Here is a 20210-nt window from a genome sequence, read left to right as displayed (position 1 = left end):
CTTGAGGACAGCTGACTCTGATGGAACAGGACTGACTATATCAAGGTGCCTGCAATTCTGCCCGCGCCTGACTAGTTGGGGGGGGGTGTCTGCAAAGGCCTTACCTTTGCTGCTCTTACAGCAACGGCAGCAGCATTGTAGCTAACTAAGCCTTTCTGTATCTCTTCCCCAATTTGCATGTGGAAATGGAGAAACAGTGTACACAAGAGACTATCAGAAGTGGGGCACCTATTTCAGCCCACAAATGTAATTTAACCTTGACCATGAGCTGTAGCAAAGGTTTGTTTTTACTTCTGAGTAGACATGCATTCTGCAGTGCTTTCAGACAGTGTGTTGGCTGTCACTATAAGAAATTTGATACTGGTACTATTTTTCTTTGAATTGATACGTAGCAATCAAATAGCATTCACATTTATGCTGGCAGGAAACATCAGAAATGCAGCCCTGTCTGTAGTTCCACAATGGCACTTGCCTACATATATCTGTGCTTAGGGTTGCTTAATGAGACTGTAAAGCAAGCCATTTCTGTTAAAACACAGGCAAAGTGCTAAATGTGCAGTCTGATCCTATGCTGTGCAGTTACCTATGCCCAGTGATCTTACATTTTCTGTCATAACGAATTAATAAATCTTATAACATTAAACAATCTCCCAGATCATGGATTGCTTCTGACCTTTGAATTCTCCTCCAGTGTTCCCTTCGTTCTCCTTGATTTATGAACAGTGAAGCTGCAGTTATTATTCCAGCCACAGCCTTGCCAATCTCTTCCTTAGTGCTACTTGATACCTACTGTTTTATAATCTAAGCACTGTTAGCCAATTAGCCAGAGCAGAGCACAGCAGGAACCCTTTGTTGTTAGTGGATTAGCTAGGCTTTTTTAGTTGCTACCTTCTGAGACAATGTTCCAGATATTGTTTGCTTCTAGATGCGGTCCCTGTATTAGTAAAGTTGGCTGTTAGGTGCAGGGTATCACTCTCAGAAAAAGGAAGGGGGCTAGTATGGCTTCTTTCATACAGGGAGGGATCCCCCTCAGGTATGCAGGAAACTCCTTACATTTGAGGAAAGGCCTCCTACTTCCCCCAGCCCCCCAAATCCACCACTATCTCACCCCATTTGGTCACTTTCTGACTTGCTTTTCTAGCCCAAATTCAGCACTCACTTGCTTACAGAAGCCTTATGTTGCACTGTCCTGCATGTCTGCATCGCATGACCATACCAAGTCAACTCTTAAACTCTTGCCCTCTTCTGTCTCCTTGTTAAGAATCTATTTTTGACACAGAGCATTAGGGAATGCAACAGGTTAAATAGCAGAAATTGCAGATAACGTGAAAGTCCGTGTCTGACCTTCGTTTCACACACTCCTATCTGCATTCCTGGGGGCAAATGTGCATGGGGCTTATTAATGGTCACTCTTTGTTTCACACCTGCTTGATATAAAACAGCACATGCCGCTGCATCAGTTTTAAAGGAAAGAACCTATAAATAAGCATCTTTTTTGGTAAGAATCTTCATTTGAAGTTAGAAGAAACCAGGCTTCTGTCATTCATGTTGCATGTTCTGTAAGCAGGGCAGGGAGAGAAAGGCTCCTCTTGCGAGTCTCTAAATTAATCCACTTTTTCAGATGCCTGAGATAGTTGCACACTTTCTGTCTTTCCTTTCCTTTCCTAACCACATATCACAATCACACTATCCCCCATGAATCTCCTAATCGCCAACGCTAATGTACACAAGGAGAAACAATGTTCTGAAAGAACTGAGGTTTGCATAAAATTTAGTAAAGTTTAGGAAAGCTTGCATGGTCTTTAGTAAGTAACAGTACAATGTCTAAGCAGCCTGAGGTTGCAATCCTGTACCCGCTTGGCAGGAAATAAGGCCTATGGCACTCAGTGAGGCTTACTTCTGAGTAGACATGCAAAGCACTGCATTGTTGATTGCTAGTGTAGTGTACATTGCTATCAAAGTTAGAAGTAAAAATGCCAACTAAACATGTTAAGATGGGGAGAAAGAAAGAGAAAAAGTTCCAGACTACATGCAGAGAGGAATGTAACGAGGAGTTTCTATAGGATGACATGTTATTACAAAGGAGGGGATGGGGAATTTATTTCAGCCTAGGGCCGAATGCATTTTTGGAAAACCACCTGAGGGCCGTATGCCAATGGCTGGTGGAGCCGGAGGCAAAAAGGGGTGGAGCAACAAATGTATCAAAAATCCAAGCATCTGGGGTGATTTGTAGTGGGATATCAACAGGAAGCAGGTTGCTTAACCCTTTCTCAACCCTTTCTAATTGGATAATTGGAAAATAATTTGTATAGTAGGCAACCCAGATTTGTGAGACAGAATTATGGCAACCATACTAATGTCTGAATGATGGAATGCGTTTTTAAAAACAAAAGACACCCATTGCATCTTCCTGGCCTCTCCACTGGCCCAGTTCTCATGTCATAGTAGGCAAGTTCACATTAAACCATTAACTTTGCTTTACCTGGGCTGTGTGTCATCTCCTCAATAGCACATGGAGGAAAGCAACTGTAATCCTTGGCATAGTGTTGCATCTGAACCAGGAATTGTGGTTTGCTTGGCTCCTACAAGCAACGTTCAGTAAGCCAAGAACAAACCTTGGTGGATTCAGCTATTATATAAAATCTAAAGAAATTAAGACCCAGAAACTTTGGGTGGTCCATAATGTTGCTGGCCCAAACGATTGATAGCTAGGTTGGCATTATCATGCTACTCCTTTTCTGAAGCAGCTGCACTGCCTTACCAGTCTATTTCTAATTCAAAGTGCTGGCTTTGAACTATAAATAAATGATAAGAGTTCTGATAATCTCAAGGAGTGTATTCTCCAATATCAAGGATGGGGAATCTGTTGCAGTCTGGTAAGCAAGGAGGCACTTGTCTTGCTGGCCTCTGGGATGTCCCCAGAGCCCTTTCACCTCCTTCCCAAAGGCCAGTAAGGAAGGCGCCGCATACTGAACTTTGGAAAAGTGGGCACAAGGTCTCTGAGATGTTGTCAAAGACCTCCCGCTCCCTTCCCAAAGCCCAGTAAATGAGGAAAACCTGCTGGGTACATGGGTGGTGATGGGAAATAAAGGAGAGTAGAGAACAGTGGGTTTCCCTGGCTCTCCATTTATTTATTTATCCCACCCACCTACCTGCATAAGGTTGTGATCACAAAAGTAAAACAAGTGCAGTAATAATATTATTTATACCCTGCCCATCTAACTGGGTTTCCCCAGCCACTCTGGGCGGCTTATAACACATAAAACATTGTAAAATATTATGCATTTAAAATTTCCCGATACAGGAGTGCCTTCATGTGTCTTCTAAAAGTCAGAGAGTTGTTTCTTTCCTTGACATCTGATGGGAGAGCGTTCCACAGGGTGGGCCCCACTACCAAGAGCTTGCTGTAGTTTCTGGAATTTGTGGTCTGGCTTGCCAATTGTTGTTGGTGTGCTTCTGTGCTTGCTTTTGCAGGGGGAGGTTGTGTTCATAATATTATTCATGTGGGGGGGGGGGAATCTAGTGAATTTGTGGTCCTCGGTCTTTCATTTCTGGGCATATTATGTGTCATTGTAGGCACTTTCTTGTGTGTGCTGTACGCTGTGCCTTACCATTTTCTGCCCTTTAAACTCTGCTTCTCCCTCTTTGTATTGTCCCTTGTCCCTAGTTTAAAGTGAACTCCCCCCTTCCTTTGTTTTATAGCCTGTTGAAGTGTCCTTTCCCTTCCTCATCCAAGCAGTGTAGTGTTCTGTGGGTTGTGTGAGCCAAATTTTTTAATGCTTTTTTCTCCTGCCTGCCGTTTTCTGAGCCTCACTAGAACTCCAGGCCATCAGCCGCACCAGCCCATGGCATTTCATAGAATCATAGAATTGTAGAGTTGGAAGGGACCCCCCTGCTGTTTCCACAAATCTTTGGTTCAGCAATCACTGCAGCTCTGTTTTATTTCATTTTTTTGGTGGTCTCCATTAGCTCCAGGCCAACAGCTGCAGTAGCTCTGTGGAAGTCTTGGGCCATGGACAAGAGGAAGCTGCTGAAGGCTGAGGCCCTTAAGGCAACATATAAATCAGCTCATAAGCACCGCCCTCGTCTGATGGTGTCAACCTCTACAGTCATGGGTGCCAAGCCCAATTGGCGTGGGGGGAACAAGGGGACTGGTGAAGCTGCCACCCTCCATTACATCCCAGATACTGTGGCTGAGGGCACTGCCGTTGCCAAAGGTGTTGTGTTTAAGGTGAGCCACCAGAGTCTGGTTAAGTTTCCTGCCCTTTTCTCTTTTCAACCAGTTGTGATGAAGTTTTTGTGCACCCTGAGTCCTCGTGGAGTCTTCTCTGAAGATGGATTTTGGGGATTTGAGGTTCCTTCCCCAGCCTCTCCCCATTTCTGTGCCACCTGATCCTTCACTTTCTTACTCTGTTTTGCCTCAGCCTCGCCCTCTCAATCTTTCTGTAGTATCCTTGCCCGTGTAAGGATCCATGCAAGCATTTGTTGCCTGTTTCATCACATAGCCCAGCTGCTGCCGCTGTTTCCTTGTAAACATGGCTTCACCTGATTCTTCAGATATTACTTCAAATCGTTTGGATGATTTACCTAAAGAGCTGCCAGTTATAGTTTCTAGTTTCTTCCTTGCGCTGATGCCTTTGGCTCCTGCTTCAGTTCCTACTTAGATCTTTGTGGCTTTATCTGTTCGACCCATGAAGTCCCAACCCTCTGTAACTCCAGCAATACCTACTGTTCCTGTTGTGTTACCTTTGCCAAACCACTGTTCACTGCCTGATAAACATGTGAACGCATGGTGCCACGCACACAAGAGGGTGAAATCCGCGTCTGCGCTCAGTGGTCTGCAAATCAGCTGTGGACCTGAACACGATGGAGGAGTCACCATCTCCTACTACATCAGGCTGTTCTTAAAACTGTATTATTGTTTGTTTGCCATTTGTTTGTTTGACATTTTTGTATACTGTACAGAAATTAGTGGTTGAATAAATGAAGCAGTGTAAATATGTTTTGAATATTCTTGTGGCATTAAATATTGTGCTAATGTGTGTTTCATTGATGTTACTTTCATAGCTGGTGGCTCATACTACATGATCTCAAGATCATTAGGGCCGGAATTCGGTGGAGCTGTGGGAATCTGTTTTTACTTGGGCACAACTTTTGCAGGGGCTATGTATATTCTTGGCACCATTGAAATTCTACTGGTAAGTTGCCGTTTAAAAAGCTGATAACGTTAATGTAGCACTAACTACACATCCCCTGCTTTCTAATAAACTACAATACTGTTTTTATTAAAAACATCAGAGAAGAGAGAGAGAGAGCTGAGAGACTTGGAGAAGTACATGTCCATAATGAATTTTATTTATGGAATAACATACTGTCTGAAATGAAGGGGCACAGACCGTAATATTGCATTTTTATTTTGTGCCGTACTCTGGGACCTTATGGTGAAGGGTTGATAAGAAATCAAATTAATAACAATAATTAAAATTGAGATGACAATATTTAATTATTAGATAAAAACATTTACTTTTTTAAAGACTTCCCTGAGTTAATTGGGCAATATATGTGCTATCTCATGTGCGCACACATACTTGTGTACCATGCATGCATTTATGAAAATTGTTGGTGGCAAGAACTACCTTAAAGAGAGCTGTTATCCTCTTCTTTTACACAGAAGAAATTCATTTTTTAAAGAATGATGCTTGCTGTGATGCATGAATAATTTAAACCAGATTTGGTGAGCTTGTGGCTCTCCAGATGTTGGCCATCATCCTTGAGTGTTGGCCATGCTGGTTGGGGCTAATGGAGAATGGAGTCACGGCAACATCTGGAGGGCCACATGTTACTCACACCTGATATATGATTTTTGCTTCACAGATACTTTGCCTATAAGCACTTTTATGCAAACTTAATAAATAGATTAACTTGCACGTATATTTTTCAGATTATATTTCCTAGTTTTATTTTCTAAAACCATGTTGAAATAAAAGAAAAATCCTAATTCGACAAATGATGAAACGGTTGTCAAGTACTAATTTCCCCCAGTTTTGTTTCAAAAGCTAACTTTTTGAGGTAACAGTCTTGCTGTTCTTTGATTAGTTAAGTGATCAGAAAGTTAACTGTCTTGGAATTACATGCTAAAAGCTGTCTTATATTTGTTTTCCCTACAGAAATACATTTCCCCTAATGCTGCTATTTTTGAAGGTGGTGAGGAAGCCATGTTAAACAACATGAGAGTTTATGGGACATGCATCCTTGCTCTGATGGCCCTCGTTGTTTTTGTGGGCGTCAAATACGTCAATAAGCTTGCCCTCGTCTTTTTGGCTTGTGTAATTCTTTCAATTTTTGCCATTTATGCTGGGGTTATTAAAACTGCTTTTGAACCACCAATCTTTCCGTAAGTAAAGGATAAGTTTTTTTAGATATATGATTATTATTACAGCATGCTTTAAATATCTGGAATCTACTTGGTTCAGACATTGAAGCAAAAATTTGAATTCCTGCACTCAATGAGCCCCCCTGAGTCATCAGAACCTTCCCAAACTCATATGTCCTTCATTAGTGTAGCTGGGAGACACTCTAAACTGAATCTGGAGAGCTTGGCAGGGACTGAGAGAAAGGAAGAGCTTGATGCTCCCATCGTGGGGACAGTTGGGGTGGTTTCCTCTCCAGTTGTCTTCTGCCAGTTGATGAAGACTTTTTATTCCAGCAGGCCCAGCCAGCCGATCCTTTATCTGAAGACAGTGCTGCACGAGTGGAGTTCTGCTTGCACAGTGGGACTACCATTTCTTGTCCTCTCCCCTGTGCCCCCACAATCTGCTCCACAGGATCCCCTAATCCTCCAGAGCAGATTTAGTGAGTGTGTGGAGGGCTTGAAGGGGCAGGGGGGAGAGAGGAAGTTCTGTTGTCTGCAAATAAATTTGTTGTGCGAGTGGAACTGCCATGCTGGATACAGCCTGTTGTGTTTTATTATATGTTACTCCTTTCTCTGCTGTGTTTTTCTTGACGGTGGTGGTTTTTTGACGTTGTGATTTTTAACAACTTGTAAGCCTTCTGAGGAAATACCTTTCCTTAGAAGGGCAGGCTAAATACTTCTGTGCAAATATACTCATGTGCACTTAAATGTAGATTTTGTGCCAGACATCACTCACTTAACTTGCTTCTTTACACAACTTCATTAATTGCTGAACACATGTACTGATGAACAGGCAGGTACTAAAGTGGAAGTGAGAACATGCACGTTTCTAAAAAGTCTTTATTTTTCAAAATGCATATTCTCTGCTAGGGGAAAAATACATTTTTCCCAAACGGGGCAGCATTCTTGACTTTACTCTATAACTACACTTATCCTAGCTTGAACATACTGGTTAAATCAAATGATAAAAATTTGTTAAATCACATGTAGCATTTGATTGATTTTTATTTTGTGTTCTAGCGTTTGCCTGCTTGGAAATCGTACATTAGTAAGAGATACTGACTTTCCTTGTGTCAAATATTATGAAGAAAACAATATGACAGTTACTACCAAGCTGTGGGAAAATTTCTGCGGTAGCCCACTGTTAAATGCCACCTGTGATGAATATTTCATTCTAAACAACGTCACAGAAATCCAGGGGATTCCAGGAGTCGCAAGCGGAGTCTTACTTGGTGAGTTTACATCTTGTGAGGTGACAACTGCACCTTTAATCACACGTGCAGAAAGTAGGTAACTCAAATGTTTTATACTGATAGGAGTATAGTAAGGAAGCCTTTTAACTCTTGCTCTTTTTAGCATCAGTTTGTACTTACTGCTGCCCGAACACATTCTCTTCAGACTGTTGCGATTGCCCAGTGTCAGGGAACTGACATCGGAGCTAGAGGCGGAGGGGAGGCTCTCAAATGATGCTGGAGAAGGGCCCAGCAGGGAAAGAGGCAGCTCAGCAGATGGGGAAGCAAATAAGCGCAACACCAGGGATAAAGGGGGGCAGATGGGGGAATCGGCGAGAGGGCTCCAGGACTCTTCACCGGACACCAGCGGGGAGAGCACGGGTCCTCCGCTACCCACGCCCTCCCTGCGCAGAAGGTTTCCGCGCAGGGAGAGTAGGAGGAGACTTGGCGTCAAACAACTTTTATGTTGGAAAAGGTTTAAGAAACGCCCACTGACGGATTCTGCTAGCGACTGAGGCAGCCACGAAGTGAAGGGCTGTCCAGACAGAAAGGTTTAAACAAGGCAACATAGCCAGGAGAGACGGCAACTTACGCACGAGCAACCCATACTCATCACACCCTGTTTGCCAGGGTTGCTTGTGCATGTGCAGATGACACTTCGCATATGAACTGGTCCTTGGTTCAGTTCCGGCACTAGACTAACTAGTATCCTTCATAGCAGGCTGTGAAGGACTTGCTGACAAATTTATTGACAGCTGATTATAGTTAGAAAGGAGATGGGACAAGCAGAATATAAAATGGAAGAATGGTATAAAGAGGTGTGGGATATAGCTATTAATGATAAATTAATGTGTGCCATTAAGGTAAGGCGGGGAATATGCAGGAGAAATGATTTTGAGGAGATATGGAAAGTGTTTGTAGAATTTGTACTGTTGAAACAGAAGGGGGTCAAACCATTGCAAGAGGTGTTGAAATTTTGGGACGTTGGATGGTTACAATGGAATGGTCTTGGTGGTGGGGTGCACATTTTTATTCTTATTTATTTATATTAGTCTATTTTTTAAAATTATTTTTATTTTGACAAACTAGTATCCTTGCAAGGAGTATCCTCAGCACCTTTTCTCCATTGCAGTCCATTTCATTACTTTTATGCAGATTTGTCAGAATGATTTATTTGTGCCACATAATATGCACTTTCTCATGAAAATAAAAAGAAAAAGAACACAAATTATTGGCCATACAGATCAGTGTTGCCAGTTTTACAAGTGAAAATGAACTGTTTATATTACATATTACATTTTTCAAGCCCAGTGTGCCCCAGCCCTGCCTTGACTTGAAATCCTGTTCCATTTACACTTAGCAAATGCTTTACTGCTGACTTCAGCAGGATGCGGAATACATTCATCACACTTTTTGTCATAAGCCTAAAAAACATCTTCATTCTGGGATAATTAATATCCCAGAAACTTCAAGTGGTCAAAACGAATAAGGTTTTCTTATCGATAAGAGAACCATATTTTGAGGAAGAGTGAATGATTTGCATGAGTTAGTGTTCGTATATGTTTAGAAGCTGGCCTGAGTGAGTAAACTTTTGTTCTTATTCCTCACAGATAATTTGTGGAGTGTATATGGAGACAAATTCGCATTTGTGGAGAAACAGGATCAGCCATCAGTTCCTGTTTTAGAAGAGACAGATGCGAAAATGAAATACTATGTGTATTCGGATATCATGACCTATTTCACCATGCTAGTAGGAATTTATTTTCCATCTGTGACAGGTATAGTCCCCCCCCCTTCTCTCTCTCTCACAACTGAAGTGATTCTCTGTGTATTGATTAGAATTGCATATTGGATTTAATTTGCCTAACTCAGCTCTATGTGTCCTAGTTGCACATACATGTAAAAAAAAAGTGCATGTAAATGTCTTTTCTGCCAGCACTTATAATGAGATATTTAGTTTAGACACAGTAATGTTACTAACACATGGGGTAATCAGACAACAGTCAAGAATTGAGAATCAAAGAATGTACTACTTCATTGCAAAATAGAAAGATTGTGGCAATGTGGAGATTATTACAGAACAAAAAATAGTGGTTAAGCAAGCAACATTCAGATAATACTGACAGCTTATCTGCAGATGGGTGGCAAGAGATGCTAGACAGATATGTACAGCCTTATTGGTATATGGAGAGTTAAGTGTGTGCTGTTAGCAGCAGTGAGGTTAACTAAAAAAAATGGGAAGGAGGGAACAGAGATGAAATAAGAAAGAGAAGTGCCTTGGAGTGTGAGAAAAGGAGACAGAGATTGTCTTTGGCATCAGATTGTCAGGGCTTCCTGGGGTCAGATGCTATGTGGAGCTGCAGTTAGCTGAACCTTCAGGTCCCTGGAGCTCTTAAGACATTGCACGGCTTCCTGGAATGGGACTAAGAGGAGAGGCACATAGCAATTTTTCCTTGGGGTTCCTAACTGAACCGAGCTATCCAGGTCAGAGCTTCAGTGGTATGTGAGGCTGTTTAGTTAAGGCCTTCAGTTCTGTTCCGCTACTCGCATAATTTCTGCATTACTTAACAAAACGTATATACTGCTTGATTGGTTAAAAGAACAACAACCAAAATGCTTTACAAAAGATTACCATATATTTTGGAAAATGGTCTGTCTGTCTATTTGTCTGCCCGCCTGTTCTCTATGGGTTCATACACCTGTCAAGTTGGTATCATTAAACTCTGTGTGAGGGTTCCTGAGGTTGTGGGGGGTGGTCTTCACTGACATTTGGATGCCAGGTGCCATTGTGAATTAAGATAGTGGACCAAAACATGACTTTGCCCAGTTTGGTGTGACAGGCTCAAACTGCGCTGATGTAGATGCTGCTGAAAATATCACCCAGTTTCATGTGACTTTGCCCAGTTTGGTGCTACAGCTCCAAACTGCACATAATTGGATGACTCTGAAGGTACTATTGCCCAATTTGGTGTAACAGATCACAACTGTGTTGATGTGGATGCCTCTCAAAATATTGTCACCCAACTTGGTATGAGAGCTCCTGAGATGGAGGCAGCAGTCTTCATCTTTGTTTTGATACTGGATGCTGTTTTGAATCAAGATGGCAAACCAGAAAGATGACTTTGGCATGACTTTGCCCAAACTGATGTGACTGTTACAAATGAGGTCTCCTGCGGTGGAGGAGCTGGTTTTTGCTACATTTGGATGCTGTTGGATGCAGTGAGCTGTGTGTCTGCGTTGAAGGCAGGAAACATCAATTTAGGAAGTAGAATGCTCTGAGTTAAACACCCTCTCTGCTGCAAAGCACCTCTGTATTTTTCATGGAGGCAAGAAGAGACCTTTCTTGAAAGTTGCATCTACATTTCATAAAGGTAAAGGTACCCCTGACCATTAGGTCCAGTTGCGGACGACTCTGGGGTTGTGGCGCTCATCTCGCTCTGTAGGCCAAGGGAGCCGGCGTTTCTCTGCAGACAGCTTCCGGGTCATGTGGCCAGCATGACTAAGCTGCTTCTGGCAAACCAGAGCAGCGCACGAAAACGCCGTTTACCTTCTCGCCGGAGGGGTACCTATTTATCTACTTGCACTTGACGTGCTTTCGAACTGCTAGGTGGGCAGGAGCTGGGACCGAGCTACGGGAGCTCACCCCGTCGCGGAATTGATGGGGCATTCTACAGATGTCCACAGGACCTTAAAGGGTGTAGAGCCAGTGCTTTAGATTAATGGGCATTCTTTTTTCTCCTTTCATTCTTCTTACTTAGGTAAGAAAGTAACTAATCCCACATCATCTAGATGGAGTAAGGCTTATATCTCCCCAGCCAATGAATCTCAGAAACTGCCTGTGCCAGCTGGGATAACTACTCACTCACCAAGCACGCCAGCTGCTTCCACTGCCTTTTCTGTAGGTGCAGAGCAGCCACTAAACTCATTCAGTAGACATTACAAGACAGGCAGGTATGTTTCAGCTGAAGCATCTTTTGGTCAGAGGGTCCTGCAGCAGGTCCTTTGCCAATAATTTGGTTGCTACCAATTTCCCACCCTATATCTGGAACATTTAGTATGTCCTGGATTGATGAGCTTCACTAGCAACAGAGAAAGAACCATTGGGCTCATATCCGATGGGTAGTTATTATTAATAGTTTCCTGGCTTTAGGTAATTACTATTTTTTCGTAGTTTTTTTTTTTTAAGGAAGTGGGTTTCCTACATTTTAGGTAATGTTGTTCCTCCTAGACTGACTTGGTAGAGCTTAGTGAGAACGCAACTGCATGCTGGGAGCATTCTACTTCCCTAAATTGTTATTTCCTGCCTTCATCACAAGGTGATACTGCAATCTCAGATTGAAGAACTTCCATCAGCATCAAAAACTACCTTTCGGGTAGGAACCAATGGTTCCTTTTCATTCATCTATTGTTCAGATACCAGTCCAGGGCCCACACAATATCCCGTGATTCAGATGTCATGGAGAAATAGAGCTGTGTGTCATCAGTGTACTGAGCATACCTGGTCCCAAACCACCTAATGAGTGCTCTCAGAATCTTCATGTAGCTATTCAGTAGTATTAGAGAAAGAATTGTTCCTTGCAGCACCTCACAGCACAACCCCCAGCGGGCTGAAGGGCACTCTCCCAATCCTGTTCTTTGGACTTAGTCCTGGAGGTAGAACTGGAACCACTGTAACACAGTGGCTTGAGTTCAGATACTCAGAATTCAAATGTGTAATTCAGAGTGAAGCGTTTAATTTAGTAAGAACAAAGAAATAAGAATTTGTGTGTGTGTAAAAATCTGAGTATATTCAGCATTTAGGGGTTTTTGGCGTGAGAGAAGTATTTTTGGGTACGCAATATGAACAAGTCCTGCAGATGAGATAGAGCATATTATTTTAGTATGACTGCCAAAACAGGGAATGAACTGGAATTTTGTTGGCATCTCTTTCCATGTCTATAAAAATAAGGGCTTTGTCTTCCTTTGTGTTGCTTTGATTCCTGCAAGAAATGGAAGAAGCTGTCCGAACTTGTTCTCTCATGTAATTAATACTATTGGGACATAATACATTTGCTAAGGTCATCCATGTCCTGATATTAGCTAATTGGCTGAAAAGTATTGCTGGAACTCTTCCATAGAAGTCTCTTGTACAGCACACGCTGAACTTTTGTACTGACATCTTCGCTCCTTCCTTTATGGTCATAACACTTTTCTTCACCTTTTTCAAAGTATAGAGGTAGACTTTGTTTTGAACCTTTTGGTTTATATGTCTTTTCTTCAGGAGTGAAGCTTGCTTGTAAAATAGTGAAGAAACATTCATTTTGGCAAGCCTTTAGGGTTGCTTCTTAGCCTTGCCAGACTGGATTGTAGACTTGTTGCTAGAAGTTTGCTACAGTGTAGTTTTGCCTCATAATATGATTAAAATATATTCTTCTCTCAGTTCCAACAGGTAGCCTGGGCTGTATAATGTATCAAACAAGGTCATTATTATGTTCATATGTCTGTGTCCACAAAAGAGACATTGACTACAGCTAATTATAGTTTCTGTATTTGAGTATCGCCAAATATTGTTCTCAAAACAGTTCTTTTATCCTAAATTTATAGTTGCACTAAAAGATATTTTCTGCTTCTGCCAGTACTTTTCTTCTGCTGGTTTTGGATTTATTATTATTCTCTTTATTATTGGAAAACCATAATACATAGAAAACATTTTTCTTTTAAAAAATGAATTTATAAAAATACAACATTTGCAGTATTAGTAAACTAATCACCAACTAATTACCTTTTTTAAAAAAATAATTTTATTAATATTATATTTATGCACTTTGTAGCCAAGACCAGATATCAAAAATAAAGAAAAGAAGTAGTGAGGGAAAGAAAAAAGTTGAGAAAATAAAAATAAAAATGACATATAAAGAAGATTATCTATCCTTAGGCATCTTTTGCTTCAGTAGCCCATGGCTTTTCCAGCCTTTACCCAATAGTCCAAAAGCCTTCGGAACCTTTCTAGGCTCAGCAAAATGTGAAAAGCACAGTATTTCTCCTAATACATAGCCTGAACTAATTTTCTAAACAGAGAAGACTCTTTTCTGTTTAGCAGCCTCATTGATTAGGCATAGGAACCTTTGGCTCACTGCAAGATGTGGCCAAGAACAAACTTTGACTACAGCTCTTGTTTAAGGAGGAGAGAGCTTAACCACAACCCCGGGTCTGAACTGCACACTATGCCAAAACTTGGCTTAGCTGTGCGCTGCACTGAGCTAAAAGGGTTGGGAAGGAACAAAGCAGTTATGAGCTTCTCCCCAGAATGTTCATGCTAAGCCATTGTTTTGTTTAGCATTGTATGTGACTATGACCAGTGTATTGACATTGACCTGGTTCTCACATCATTGTAAGTCTGAGTATGGCTTACCATGACTGCACTGACTCCCAATGGGGAGTTTGAATCTGCTTTGATTCTCTCTAGACTCTTTAGGTCAGCACAGGGCAGCAGCTCAGCATGTTGTCTGAAGCTGAGATCATAGTTAAGCTCTCCTACCTAATCATGAGCTATAGGCAAGGTGTGTCTTGTGGTTTTGGTTAAGGAGGACACCTTGCCCACAATCCCAGGTTCAGGCAATGTGATAAGCCATTCCTTAGCTTAGCTGCTTCTCTTAAAAGCCCAGGGAGAGGCAAAGCAGCTGCAGCTTCCTCCTTGGGAGCCAGCAAATTTGCATATCTATGCTAAGTTTTGGTTTAATGTGATGTGAAAACGCAGCCACTGTGACTGTTTGTAGAGCTGACAGTTGGAAAGGACTTTTGGAACATTTGACTCTTGAAGGATCATCATATGCAGACCTTCTTAATAGTCTCCACCAAGTCTTGATGCTGTTATTCCATTCCCTTCTCCCTTTCCAGCTCTCTGCTAAAGGTGTGATTGAGCAGATATAGTCCTTTGCTTGTTCTGGTAGTAGTACGTTATGGTTGTTGCTTTAATGACAGGTTGCATCTATCAACTTAATATAACTGGAATAATCAGAAACTAGATGACATCCCATTTTTTTTCTATTTCTCTATGTATTTTAGGCATTATGGCAGGTTCAAACAGGTCAGGGGATCTTCGGGATGCTCAAAAAGCTATTCCAACTGGAACAATTCTGGCCATTTTAACAACATCATTTATCTGTATCCTTTAAATGCAATTTGCGGGGGTCTAGATTTCATATTCTTGGTTTGCTTAATTAGGTTTTTGTTTTGAGAATGCACAGGTGGCTGACATATGATAGTAAAATGTGGTTATGAGGGAATCCTAAATATTTTATTTTCAATATGAGTACGGTTGTTGGGATTTGATGAATCTTTAAGCAGAAAACGTAAGCCACTTCTCCAGGAACAGTGCATCTCATATTAGTTTATTGGGAAGCTACACCTCATTCAGACTGATTGATAAAAACCAGTGGAATTTGCAGCATTAATATTGGTACATAAAGAGCTTTATGCTATTATAAATGGAAACATGTGAACCATTATAGTATTGTTTGTTTTATAACATTAAATTTAACCAGAGATATATGAAAATAATAGGCTGTAATGGAGCAAATAATAAAGCAAAAACGTGACTTTTTGGGGAGATTATCTTACTTCTTTTTCTATTCTGATTTTTTTTTTCATTTTAGGTATAGAAACAGAATATGGTACAGTCAAAGTTTAAATACTCTGCCAAATTCAATGTGGAAGTTAAAACCTTTCCCAAAGAAATCAGTGCTTAGCTTCTTTGGGATGTGCAGTAATGTGTGCTGTTCTTCTAATGCATGGGTAGGCAAACTAAGGTCCGGGGGCTGGATCCGGCCCAATCGCCTTCTCAATCCGGCCCAAGGACGGTCTGGCAATCAGCGTGTTTTTACATGAGTAGAATGTGTCCTTTTATTTAAAATGCATCTTTGGGTTATTTGTGGGGCCTGCCTGGTGTTTTTACATGAGTAGAATGTGTGCTTTTATTTAAAATGCATCTCTGGGTTATTTGTGGGGCATAGGAATTCGTTCATATTTCCCCCCAAAATATAGTCTGGCCCCCCACAAGGTCTGAGGGACAGTGGACCGGCCCCCTGCTGAAAAAGTTTGCTGACCTCTGTTCTAATGCTTTCCAGGTGTTCTTGTGGACCTTCTGTTCCCCCCCTTTTCCAATTTATGTTCCTTTTAAGTTCCTTGAGTCTTAATTGCAGATTTGTCCTGCATAGTACTTTTTGGAGCCTGTATAGAAGGAGTCGTCTTGAGAGACAAGTACGTAACAGTGGGAGGGTTTTGCTACATAATTTCAACGGCTTCCTGTCCATACCAGTTTAAGTGGATGAAAATGTGAGATTGGGAAGTGTATACTGCAGAAGCTGGTATAGATAATTCAAGATAATCTGAAATGGATATCTGCTGCCTGCTTTAAGTTGCACTTGTATTCATCCTGCATGCGTGTCCGTGTTGCCAATGCATGTCTTTCTAGAAATAACATAGCCCTAAATCTTTTTTTTTTGGGGGGGGGGGGAGAGAAGCAGACTGATATTTGTATAAGTTGCTTAACTTTTCTTCCTTGTTTAATGTGGCATATGATCTTTCTCCGCAAGATTTGGACAAGCAGTTAATGGAAACCTGGTGATTGGTACGTTGGCATGGCCCTCTCCGTGGGTCATTGTGATTGGCTCATTCTTTTCCACATGTGGTGCTGGTCTCCAGAGCCTCACTGGTGCTCCCCGGCTGCTACAGGCAATTGCAAGAGATGGCATAGTACCATTTCTTCAAGTGAGTTTTTGCCTTCAAAATTTTCAGTGCTTTTACCATTTTGATTTAACCCCCCCCCCCAATCTGTTGGGTAGCCCAATCTCAGCCTCTCACTTTAGCTGTAGTGATGTATATAACACTTCCCTTGCTGTTGTATTAGGTGGGAGTTGATGCTTTAATTGTATGGTGCAGATGTGACTGTGGTCTGCTAACATATGCAACTGAGGGGAAAACAGTAAGCTCCATTTGATTTATGCTGCTTGAGGTTTGTGTGTAACAAATAATAGTTTGACTCTTTACATGAGGCCCTGTAATATTCACTGACATTAAGTTCATGCCATGCATTTTTGAAACATATGTATTTCAGATAGATTAAAGCATTAATCCTTTGTGTGTTTATTTTTTCTCCTTTTTTGTTTTTTAAAAGGTATTTGGTCATGGAAAAGCAAATGGAGAACCGACATGGGCTTTGCTTCTCACTGCGTTGATTTGTGAGATAGGCATTCTCATAGCTTCCCTGGACAGTGTAGCTCCAATCCTTTCCATGTAAGCATGTGTATATAGGTTTTACCTATATTTTTGTAATTTATTTTGAAATAAGTAGTAGTAGTAGTAGTAGTAGTAGTAGTAATATTACAGTTACTGTTTAATTTACGATGCTTACACAAATTTTGATGCAGAGAGTTTGAGTGACTTGTAAGAGACTTGCAAGATAGAACGGGTAGTCAGGAAAGAGAGCATGCAATCTTGTAGCTACAGAGTACGAGGGCACTATAGGGGTGAAGTGAGAACAAAGGGACGTAGATGGGGAAAAGATTTGATAAGAAGGTGCTACAGTGAAGGCATTTAGAAGTTAACAGAAGTTAACATAGTATGCAACCATTTGGAAAACAGTAATTTGAAAAGATCAAGGGAATTAAAGATTACAAGATAACGGAAAAAGTTTTGATAAAAAGCCAAGTAGAAGAATTTTGCAACAGGCAGTGGGAGAGGAATGAGAAAGTGAAGAAAGTTGTAGCTGCGTCAAAAGAGAGAAAAGGGAAGCCACTGCAGCCGGCGCGGAAATATAGACAACTAGCCTTTTAGCAGGCAAGTAAAAAAACCAAAAGCCTTTCATCAAGTGGAAGAAGGACCTTTTCTTCTTCCATGGTTAGCAGATAAGGTTGGGTGGCAAAGGAGCAGGGGAAGGGAGCTTTCTCGCTTCTCTTTATGAAATTCCATCAATTCATTGTTGCCAAATGACTTGCTAAATACTAGGCTGGAGTAAGTGTTATTTCATGTTATGTTGCCTGGCACAGTGAGGCCATTTTTAGCAGTAGCCTGATGACAAGTGTAATGGGCTATTCCTCCCTGACCAAAGTGTATTATATTACTATACGACACATGCAGGCAACCCTTGTAGCATCTGTAGGCTCCCTGCTGCCCACTGAATGTTGGAAAGCCCTTTTGCAAACAGCCATGTACTGTGCTTTGAAGTCCTTGCCCACGTGTCAAATTTACCCCTCAAAGAATGGAGAGTTGAGACTCTGGCCTATAAGCAAAAAAAGAAAAATTCATATCCTTGCCATATATAAAGTGTGTGTGTGTGTGTGTGTGAGAGAGAGAGAGAGAGAGAGAGAGAATGATGATGATGGATGGAGGGGAAGGAAAGAAGAGAAGAGGCGAGAGGAGAGAGAGAGAAAGGTTATCTGTCCACTTTTGCCTGTCCACTGCTATATCTGGCCTCCAACCACTTCCCAAAAGCAGCGCCCCCGACCCAGAAAAGCTTGTCCATCCCTGGTCCAAGATGTAGATGGAATTTGTTGTAGGACTACAACTTCCTTCACCCCTCCAAGCCCAGTTGTTGTGGTATGTTTTGGGCAACGCAGCACTTTTGAAATACAGTGGATGCTCGGGTTGTGAACGTGATCCGTGTGGGAGGCACGTTCACAACCCGCAGCACCGCGTCTGCACATGCGCAAAGCACGATTGCCGAAACCCGGAAGTAACCCATTCCGGTACTTCCGGGTTCGGCGCGATGCGCAACCCGAAAACGCGCAAGCTGAAGCGTCTGTAACCCGAGGTATGACTGTAATTCAGCACAGGCAGTTATGTGAGTCATCTGCCTCAGTCCTTGAATACAGGCTATGAGGCTAGCCGGTTGTATCCTTAAGAGAAGTGAACTTTATCACTTTGTCTGTGTCACCTTTTCCCCCTTCTTTTCTTTTAACCTAACTACCTCTGTTCCAGCGATCTCTGTCCCCAAGATTAGAGTGGGTGGTGATACTCATGTCAATTGTAAATATATTTTTCTTTTGTAGGTTTTTCCTTATGTGCTATCTGTTTGTGAACTTGGCATGTGCAGTTCAAACTCTGCTCCGTACACCAAATTGGAGACCTCGTTTCAAGTATTATCACTGGTACGGCATGTTCTTTACAAATTTATTTTTTGAAGGAGAAAAACAAGCATTTGTTTTATAGTGCTATGGTCTTTTTCGGTTTAGTAGGCATTGTATTGAGTTGTGTGTGTATATGTGTATACATGCAAAAAAGCTGTAAGAGAACACAAAATTCCGATAAGAAACAATGGAAAGAAAAATGGATTTCTGTGTTGGTTATTCAGTTGTTTCCTATTAGTCTATAGAAGAACAGGAGGGTAGATAAATGCAAACAAGAACACAAAGATAGCTGCTGTTAAACAGAGTATAGGCATGAGTAATAGATTTCATGGGACAAATTGGAATGTAAAGAAAATTAGAAAGGGTTTTCCCTACACATTTTGCCAGTTATTCATGTTCACAGCGAAGCAAATGAGAAACTGGATTTATTTATTGAGCTCTTGTCATAGCATAATTGTCACCTTTTTAATGCCATTTTCATTTACAAGAAAAGCCCCATGCCAGAGCACAGGCTTTCCAAAAGGGGTTCAGGGGCGAGCATCTCAGCCTCTCATCCCACTGAGACCCCAGGCCATGTGCCCTCTGGAGACTCTCCTTCTCCTCTGGAGGCGCCTGAAGGTTCTGCTGGGGGGCAGGAAAGGGGGCGCAGACAAGACGGTGAAGGTTTTTGTTCACCCACTGCTTCTCCTTGGTTTGCATGTCACAGGGCAGCCCTGTGGCTGTTCTTGACCATTTGCTGTGAGTCGGCCAAGCCCAAGCGGCCTAGGAGCTCATGGCTGAGATGGTGAGGTACGTGGGGACCAAGGGCGGTGGCAGCTGGAGAAGGAAAGGAAGGGACCTAACAGAGCCTCAGAAGTTACAACACAACAATTATGCAATGAATCTTTGGAGTGAAAAAATAGCGTGTGACTATTATGCGGTGGCTACAATTATTCAGTGAAATATGGCATTGTCGAAACACTAGTGGGTTGTATTGTACATTTCATAATTCATTTAGTACAGGGAGATTGGGGCAGGAAAATGGAAAAAACAGGAATATGCCACCCACCTGCCTGTTTTTCTTTCTCCCCCCCCAATCTGGGGTGACTCGTATATTTGTGTGTGTATTAGTGTATATATAGATATCTGCTTGTACAGCATGAATGTTAACAACTTGTGTTACGTGTTTCTTTTAGGACTCTCTCATTCTTGGGGATGAGTTTGTGTCTTGCCTTGATGTTCATTTGCTCTTGGTACTATGCTTTGGTAGCCATGCTAATAGCAGGATGCATTTACAAATACATAGAATATAGAGGGTAAGAATACACATTTATCTTCAATGTAGTTGCTCAAACAATAAATTAAAAAGGTACATTCTTCCTGCACTTCCTTGCATATCTGTATAACTTCTATTAAATTTCACCCAGAAAAAAGAATACCTCCCATCAACTTCTATAGGAAAAGTATGTGTGTTTTCCATAT

The 20210-nt window shown here is 41.7% G+C and overlaps 1 protein-coding gene across 7 annotated transcripts in view; it reads left to right on the top strand.

Moving 5' to 3' along the window:
* Positions 1-20210, top strand: part of SLC12A7 (solute carrier family 12 member 7) — a 97488-nt gene that overhangs the window by 52674 nt on the left and 24604 nt on the right. For all 7 annotated transcript variants that reach the window (XM_081014671.1, XM_081014670.1, XM_081014668.1 and 4 more), the window contains exons 6-15: positions 5068-5198; positions 6168-6394; positions 7433-7644; positions 9255-9422; positions 14689-14787; positions 15825-15882; positions 16218-16392; positions 16799-16917; positions 18672-18770; positions 19925-20044. In XM_081014671.1, coding sequence (XP_080870797.1) covers positions 5068-5198; positions 6168-6394; positions 7433-7644; positions 9255-9422; positions 14689-14787; positions 15825-15882; positions 16218-16392; positions 16799-16917; positions 18672-18770; positions 19925-20044 — 1408 coding nt within the window. The remainder of the gene's footprint in view (positions 1-5067; positions 5199-6167; positions 6395-7432; positions 7645-9254; positions 9423-14688; positions 14788-15824; positions 15883-16217; positions 16393-16798; positions 16918-18671; positions 18771-19924; positions 20045-20210) is intronic.

Source organism: Podarcis pityusensis (assembly GCF_964106645.2).
Source record: "Podarcis pityusensis genome assembly, chromosome: 7".
NCBI lineage: Eukaryota > Metazoa > Chordata > Lepidosauria > Squamata > Lacertidae > Podarcis > Podarcis pityusensis.
Note: the sequence above shows the minus strand (reverse complement) of the source record. Positions and strands in the feature narration are given on the sequence as shown.